The sequence below is a fragment of the Brassica oleracea genome, chromosome C3 (assembly GCF_000695525.1).
Source record: "Brassica oleracea var. oleracea cultivar TO1000 chromosome C3, BOL, whole genome shotgun sequence".
NCBI lineage: Eukaryota > Viridiplantae > Streptophyta > Magnoliopsida > Brassicales > Brassicaceae > Brassica > Brassica oleracea.
In genome coordinates this window covers 28,857,493-28,865,395 of record NC_027750.1, presented here as the reverse complement: position 1 = coordinate 28,865,395, position 7,903 = coordinate 28,857,493, and the positions used below count along the sequence as shown (strand labels likewise).

The window sequence follows — 7,903 nt, the reverse complement described above, 5'->3', positions numbered from 1 at the left end:
CATAAAATTATGTATTTAATATTAAAATTTAATATGTTTTATTAATCTGTGTGAAAAAAGGTAAAACATATATCATTTTAAAACGGACGGAGGATTAGTAAATTGTAGATTTCAAAGAGTTTATTAAAATTATTTTGTTTTAACTTTATCGAAAACTGATAATCACAAAAAAATAAGTCATTTATGATACAAATTTAATGTGAAACCCAAAAGCTGAGGCAAGAACCAAGAGGAAAGGAATCTATCGCTGCAACGACGACGTTTTCATCTGAAACCTTGTTAACGAGACGTGCGATATCACACAACACAAAACAAACTCATTTCGCTCTCTCCGCCGAGCGTCTTGCGTCGATTTCGGAAAAACCCTATGGAGCTCCTCCGATCAAACTTGTCTAGGGTTCAGATCCCCGAGCCCACCCACCGCATCTACAAGCACGAGTGCTGCCTCTCCTTCGACACTCCGGTAAAACCTCTCCTCGTTTATTTTATTTTCAACCGGCGGCGACTGTTTGATTCAGTTTATGATTTTCAGAGATCCGAAGGAGGTTTGTTCGTGGATATGAACAGCTTTCTCGCTTTTGGGAAAGACTACGTTTCTTGGAACTACGAGAAGACGCGAAACCCTGTGTATCTGCACATCAAGGAGACTCCCAAGTCTGTTCCTGAGGATCGGCCTCTGAAGAAGCCGACTCTCCTCGCTATAGGTATCGCAATGATTGTTCCCAGGGGTGGGGGAGGCTCTAAGATCTTAGGGATTTTAGTCAATTTATTAAGAATTGCTTTTACCAATTTGAGATATGTTGAATTATGCAGGAGTGGATGGGGGATTTGACAACAATGAGCCTGAGTATAAAGAGTCTTATAGCATAGTCATACTTCCAGATTTTGTTTCACTTCCATTCCCTTCTGTTGAGCTACCAGAGAAGGTACTGAGCTTTGTTATCAGAGAAGGGTTTACAGCAACCAACATGCACGTGTTTAAATTCTTTTTATTTTTTGTGTGTTTTTGTAATTGTAGGTGAGGATTGCGGTTGATACTGTAATGAGTGCAGTTGGTGCTGAGAAGAGAGAGCAAGTTGCGGCTTGGACAGCTGAGGAAAAGAAAGTTAGTGAGCATGCATTGACGCTGCAGCAGATCAAGAGCGGCGTTGTTATTCCTCCCTCTGGTTGGAAATGTTCCAAGTGTGATAAGACGGAGAATCTGTGGCTTAATCTCACCGACGGGATGATTCTATGTGGAAGGAAAAACTGGGATGGGACTGGTGGAAACAACCATGCAGTTGAGCATTACAAGGAGACAAACTACCCTCTTGCTGTCAAGCTTGGAACTATCACAGCTGACTTGGAAGCAGCAGGTAAAGTTTTCTTGTTCTAGTCGTTTTTTTGGGAATTTCTTTATTTTAATTTATGTGAATTGTATAGACTTGTGACATATGGCGATTAGTAATTAGTAATAGGCTTGTTTGAAAAATAGTTTATATACTCGCCAGCCGTATTAAATGTATGTTAAAAAAGGCTGATCTCTGCCCTTAAGAGTTGATAGTTCTCTCTTTCTGCTGGATAAGGGGGACGTTCTGCATCACTCTTTTTTTTGGTGATAAATGTAGATTTTGATTTTCTTTGGAGGGTTTTAATATCGTCAGCATTTACTATTATAAATATTTTGGCAGATGTTTATTCCTATCCGGAAGATGACAGTGTTTTGGACCCGCACCTGGCTCAGCATCTGGCCCATTTTGGAATCGACTTCTCCACGATGCAGAAGGTTAGTAAGGGGGAAGTGTGCGTTTTGTCTGACACTTTATATTGTTGTTTGTCTAAGTAATGAGTTTCGTATAGTGCATTTTATTAGAGGCCCAAGCTTTGGTATTCTTGTAGACCTTGGTTTTGATAGTTACCCTTTCTAAGTCGCATTAGGCAAGTGCTGGTTGTTCCAGAAAGTTTCTATCTCATGTTCGTTTTTTCTCACTATTAGTTGCCACAGAAACAACCATGTTTTCTTCAACATGCTGTACATGTTGCAATGTGAGTCTAAATTTCTCATTTGCCAAGAGCAAGTGCACTCACATCAGTGTTACTGCATACAATTTTATAACTGCGAATGAGAAGCTGTAGCATGCTTCTAGAGAATGTCATTTAAGGTTGCTTTGAGACTATATTTTCCATCACACGTTCAGTCTAATAACATGTACTTGTTGTGTCATTAACGTCTAAGCATTTACAATATGAGGGTAATTTTTGGGTCTTTTGTCCTCTTTCTTTGCAACAACGCTTCATTTCCTAGTTCTCTTGTTCTTGTTTGCCAGTTTATACTGCTTGATCATCTTCTTTGTTCAATAATATGCCATTTGATAAAACATCTTTCATCTGAATAATTTTTAACTTTCTTGGGTTGTTAATATCAATATCTACAGACAGAAATGACAACTGCTGAAAGAGAACTTGATCAAAATACGAATTTTGATTGGAATCGTATACAAGAGAGTGGAAAAGAATTGGTACCAGTTTTTGGACCGGGATATACCGGACTTGTCAATCTTGGGAACAGGTACTCTTTGTAATTAAAAACTTATCAGGGTTATCAATTCCTTGTCGATGCCTTAAGCCCCTTTCATTTTTTTTGCTAGTTGCTACTTGGCAGCTACGATGCAGATTCTTTTCTCGACTCATTCGTTTATTTCAAGGTAAATATAATTAAATATTTGCAAGTAGATATCATTGCCCATGTTTCCTTCTTACATGTATAACGAAAAACAACACAAATCTTTTGCTCTGGAGTCCGTTGGAATAACTTTCTGGTTCTGAAATTGTTGCAGATACTTTTCACATCAGAGCTTAAAGTTGGCATTTGAGATGGCTCCGGCTGATCCAACTTTGGACATCAATATGCAATTGTGAGTTTCTGTTACCATGCCGTTGAGCTTTTGACATTGTAATGATAAAAAGGTTTCAACTTTATATTTGTTACATGCTCTGTATCTGCATGATACATCCTCAAATTATTATTTTTTATTTCTCCGCTTGGTTTTCATATGCTTTCCATGAGGGACAATTGCATGGCGGTTTTTGCATATTAATTTCTTAAACTTTGCTGTTGGTGGCAGAACAAAGCTTGGACATGGGTTATTATCTGGGAAGTACTCTATTCCTGTGGCAGAGGTATGGCTGTTTCAAGAGAAAAAATATTGAATGCATATACCTGTACATTATCTAAAGTTCCAAACCACCTCTTTTCGCCAGTACATTGATTTTCCCATTCTTATGATTGCAGAAGGATGTTGCAACTGGAGATGTTGTAAGATTCTTATTCGACATGTTTCTAATTTCTTCTCCATATTGACATCTGAATAAACATACTAACGCGAAGGTGGCACACATTGTTTTGCATTATCTTGATTCTTTACATGTTTATTTGTTTTTAATCGATGACAGAGACAAGAAGGAATACCTCCTCGCATGTTCAAATCGGTGGTTGCTGCAGGACATGCAGAATTCTCTTCTATGAGACAACAGGTGAAAACCATGTCATTTGAAATGCTCAGTATTTTTTTAGATTATTCTGAGTGACGCTCCTTCTAATCATCTATTTACTGAGTTAGTTCATCGTGATAAAATTTTGTATTTTTACTGAGTTAGTTAAGAGTTTACATTAACCAGTACCATTCTGTGTTGTAGGATGCTCTTGACTTTTTCCTCCATTTGCTAGACAAGGTTGAGCGTGGCAACAACATGAGACCAGATTTAGACCCTTCGAGGAGCTTCAAATTTGGAGTAGAAGAAAAGATCCTTTGTTCATCTGGAAAGGTTTCATATAATAAGAGGGATGACTGTATTCTTTCTTTGAACATTCCATTGCAGGAGGCAACTAATAAAGGTACATCTTGTTCTTCCTTCTCTGTTCCGCTTCATTTTATCATTTGGCATTTTTTCTTAATTCTGTGGTGTTTTGTTTTGCCAAATGTTTGGTGATCAAGATGAACTAGAAGCCTTTAACAACCAGAAAGCAGACAAAGGACTGGAAGAAGATAATATGTGAGTTTGTTTAGTCAAGTTCAATATGTTTCGTAGTTTCTCTGCAATATCTAATATATTTATCCTGAGCAGGTCAACTGATGAAATTGTACGTCCACGAGTTCCTTTAGAAGCTTGTCTAGCAACGTTTTCGTCACCTGAGCAGATTCGTGATTACTATAGCACTGCTCTGAAAGGGAAGACAACAGCTATCAAGTATGGTGTTTTTTTTTTTCTGAGTGAATCCTACCACAACTCAAGACTAGAATGAATACAAACTAATATCTTAAGGGTTAAATTCTGTGCAGGACAACTAGTTTGACATCTTTCCCAGATTATTTGGTGTTGCACATGCGGAAGTTTGTTATGGAGGCAGGCTGGGTGCCAAAGAAACTTGGTCTCTTTCTGAAACTCCAATCCGTTTAATATTCCCTCCCTTGCTTTTTATATAAAAATGCTCATATTTTCTTCTTCTTCTTCTTGATTTGGCGGAGACAGATGTGTACATTGATGTTCCGGATGTAATTGATATCAGCCACATGCGCAGCAAAGGGCTTCAGCCTGGCGAGGAACTATTGGCAGACGATGGTGTGTTGTTATATTGATTTGCAATAACGGTGCTTCACCCAATTCGCCTGAATAAATGATTAACTTAACTCTGTAATACAGTTCCAGAAGAAGCGATGGAATCAGCACAGCCTGTGGCAAATGAAGAGATAGTTGCACAACTTGTCTCAATGGGATTCAGCCAGCTTCACTGCCAGAAAGCCGCCATAAATACTTCTAATACTGGGGTGGAAGAGGCGATGACCTGGTTGCTTTCTCACATGGATGATCCAGGTAAGTGAAAATATATATCCACGATTCTGCAGTTGATGCTTGACGATCTTCTTAAAACTAAAATATACTGTTCCGAGTGCAGTTTTTAATATGATGATGTATTAAATGTAATCATAGATATCGACGCACCAATCTCCCATCAGAAATCTGACGTTGATCAATCAAGCGTTGATACCTTGATCTCATTTGGTTTTGCTGAAGAGGTTGCTCGAAAGGCACTCAAAGCCTCGGTAAGTCTTCTTAACGCTTTTGAACAAATTAGTTAGGCTCTGTATTTTTTTACTCGCTACTGACAATGTTTATGATCAGGGAGGAGACATTGAGAAAGCAACAGATTGGATATTCAACAACCCTAATGCATCTCTCTCGGACATGGACGTTTCCTCAAGCAGTTCAGCATTGACTCCAGCTGAAAGTGCATTACCAGACGGAGGAGGGAGTACGTTTTCTTATTTGAAAACTCTTTTATTACTTTATGATCTTCCAAAATGAATCAAAAGTGAGAGAATGATGCTAACATAAAAAGCTCCACACTGTGCAGGATACAAGTTGTTTGGGATAGTAAGTCACATGGGAACATCAACACACTGTGGTCACTATGTGGCGCACATATTGAAAGAAGGCCGTTGGGTGATCTTCAATGACAGCAAAGTAGGTATCTCGACAAATCCTCCTAAAGACATGGGTTACCTCTACTTCTTTCAGCGTCTGGACAATTGATATGGGAGAGACCGAGAGTGTTGACTTCCATGGATGGAGCCAGTAAAAGAAAAGACAGAAACTAGCCCCTTCTTTCTATAGAAACTTTAGGGTCTCTAGGGTTTTAAGAATCAAGCAGACAAATGAATAAGAAGAGGTCCTTCGGAATTTGACAACTCCCTATATACATGAGAAAAGTCGAATAAATGTACAAAAGAGAAAAGATATAAATCTAAACAAAGTCTGGGAATTAACAAGTTTTATCATTAGAAGATTGGAACCCAAACAACATAAAACCAATCTTTGCCAGAAACACACTTCAAATTAAAGTGGAATAACAAAAAGGATGATAAACAAAGCTTTCCTCTCTATAGAGATAAAGCTCTCGTCTCATTCTTTTACAGCTAGAGTCACTATTATTTGTCAAAAGAAGAAAAGAATCACTACTATATTATCGAGGCACATAACTATTTGAAATATTTTCAAATATCTTATTGTTTATTTTATTAATTACATTAATTTAGATAGTTATCTTTATTGTTTTAGGGTTTTATTATATATAACCATCGAAGCTAAAGTTTGTATTTAGTTTATGATTTGATTAATAAAAGTCACAAGATCTCTCTTTATTCCTTGTTTTCGGCTAGAACATTGGTGTTCTCAACAAATTTAAGAAGACATTGATATTAGGTATTCTCATTCTCAAACTAAATAAGATCTCTGTGATTATCCTAGTTTTCCGGGTATTCTCAGAATCAACGGACCTCTACTTCTATCTCCACTTTGCTACATCAATTATGATGTACTTTTGTCCTGTGTTTTTTATTCCTTCATTTCAAGCACAATATATAATTATGTCTTTTGTAATTGTATGTAACCAAATAGAATGTCATTGATCGATAAACACATACATTGTTGAAATAAACCAATAATTGAACAAATTATCCAATGATTACTTGGTCGAATTTAGAAACTATGAAGAAAATGGAACTAAAACACACAACAAAAACTCATGAAAAGCAAACAAAAAACCCGAAACCATTAAATCAGTTAACGAATCAGAAAGAACACAAGCAGATTCATCAAAACACAAATCCAAAAATAGCTTCTTCTCAACCTAGTAGAAGAATCAGATTTCTTCATCTTAATCCCTTTCTTATTAGCCTTGACTCCATTTCCATTGACTTCAACATCAGCACCAACCTCAACTCCATACCTCTTAGTCTTCCAGAACACAATCTTGAATCTCACCTGCGTCTTCAGATCCATCCTAAAAACCGCAGACCCGTTAGGCAAAACCGCTCGTAAAACCTTCTGGTTGTTCAAAGGCGGAGTCTGACCCCACTTCTTGGCCTTCTTCTTGTGTCCTTGGTAGAATCTTGGCACTGTGTAGTTAATGAGAGAGGAACTGTTGGTGGAGAAAGAGAGGTGGACATCGTCGTAGTAGATACCTTGGTCTTTGTTTGGATTAGCGAGACGAACCATGAAGTTGAGAGTGGTGTTGGGACGTGAATGTGAGTCTAAGGATTTGTTGAGGGCAGGAAGGTAAAAGTATTCGATGGAGCATTTGGGTTTGTCGGGACGAAGGCTTAGCCATAGGAAAAGAGAGGTGAGACCTGCCGTGAAGATTAAGCTAAAGCAGCAGCTACAACAATTTCTTCCACCATGGTCTTGATCTTGATCCATTTTGAGTTTCAGATTTTGTCTGAAAGATTTGAAGATGTTTTGTAGATTAGATTCTTTGGTCTGCTGGTTTTGGGATTGTTTTAGCTGATATTTTAAGTTGACCCAAAGAGACGACTAGCTAACAGTCGTCACACACGCGCAAGCTCTTAGCCGCAAGAAAAGTAAAAGCATCAAAATAATAGAATTACTGGATTCTATCCCGCCCTTAGAATGGCAAATATAATTTTTGTTCTACATATTTTTAAAATTTTAATTTTATTATTTGTGTTTTTAGTTATATTTGTGTTTTTCTTTGTATAGTATTTTTCTTAAATGATTAATAAGAGATTTTAATAATTATATTAAAATAGTTAGACCAAACCTATATCAGTAATTCATGTCGCTGTTTTAATAGAATTTTTAAGCGCGAGATTTTTTTTATTGATAAACTTATTGTTTGTTAGTTCACTAATATGTTTAAAGCTACGCGTTCGGTTTCGATTCAGTTCTTTTTAAGGTTTTAGTTCGGTTTCGATTCAATTTTTGATTTTTGATTTTTTTATTCAAGAAATATATGAACTGTTTAGTTATTTATAAGTTTGAGTTTGGTTTCAGTTTAGTTGTTTTGGTTTTTAGTTTGTTTTAGATACCAATTTTAAAAACCTGTTAAAATCTTGAGTTCAATTCG

The 7,903-nt window shown here is 36.9% G+C and overlaps 2 protein-coding genes across 2 annotated transcripts; one reads left to right on the top strand and one right to left on the bottom strand.

Annotated features, from left to right (window-relative positions):
- The first annotated feature begins 211 nt into the window (after positions 1–211).
- LOC106336032 (ubiquitin carboxyl-terminal hydrolase 14-like) lies at positions 212–5,810 on the top strand. The gene is made up of 20 exons (XM_013774745.1): positions 212–463; positions 533–704; positions 814–926; positions 1,019–1,355; positions 1,671–1,765; positions 2,415–2,548; positions 2,628–2,684; positions 2,817–2,894; positions 3,105–3,159; positions 3,272–3,295; positions 3,433–3,513; positions 3,676–3,874; positions 3,975–4,032; positions 4,105–4,227; positions 4,320–4,408; positions 4,510–4,599; positions 4,681–4,851; positions 4,969–5,081; positions 5,161–5,290; positions 5,393–5,810. The coding sequence occupies exons 1-20, from the start codon at positions 368–370 to the stop codon at positions 5,569–5,571; spliced, it is 2,394 nt and encodes a 797-aa protein (XP_013630199.1). The 5' UTR covers positions 212–367; the 3' UTR covers positions 5,572–5,810.
- A 639-nt stretch (positions 5,811–6,449) lies between these two features.
- Positions 6,450–7,393, bottom strand: LOC106332120 (protein NDR1-like). The gene has a single exon (XM_013770588.1). The coding sequence runs from the start codon at positions 7,234–7,236 to the stop codon at positions 6,601–6,603; it is 636 nt and encodes a 211-aa protein (XP_013626042.1). The 5' UTR covers positions 7,237–7,393; the 3' UTR covers positions 6,450–6,600.
- Between the last annotated feature and the right edge of the window lie 510 nt (positions 7,394–7,903).

Bases quoted from the DNA above. Each gene is read 5' to 3' on its own strand.
- LOC106332120 (XM_013770588.1), bottom strand. From the start codon at position 7,236: ATGGATCAAGATCAAGACCATGGTGGAAGAAATTGTTGTAGCTGCTGC.
- LOC106336032 (XM_013774745.1), top strand. From the start codon at position 368: ATGGAGCTCCTCCGATCAAACTTGTCTAGGGTTCAGATCCCCGAGCCC. The intron at 464-532 runs GTAAAACCTCTC...TATGATTTTCAG, and splicing joins GCCTCTCCTTCGACACTCCG to AGATCCGAAGGAGGTTTGTT. The intron at 3,514-3,675 runs GTGAAAACCATG...TCTGTGTTGTAG, and splicing joins TCTCTTCTATGAGACAACAG to GATGCTCTTGACTTTTTCCT.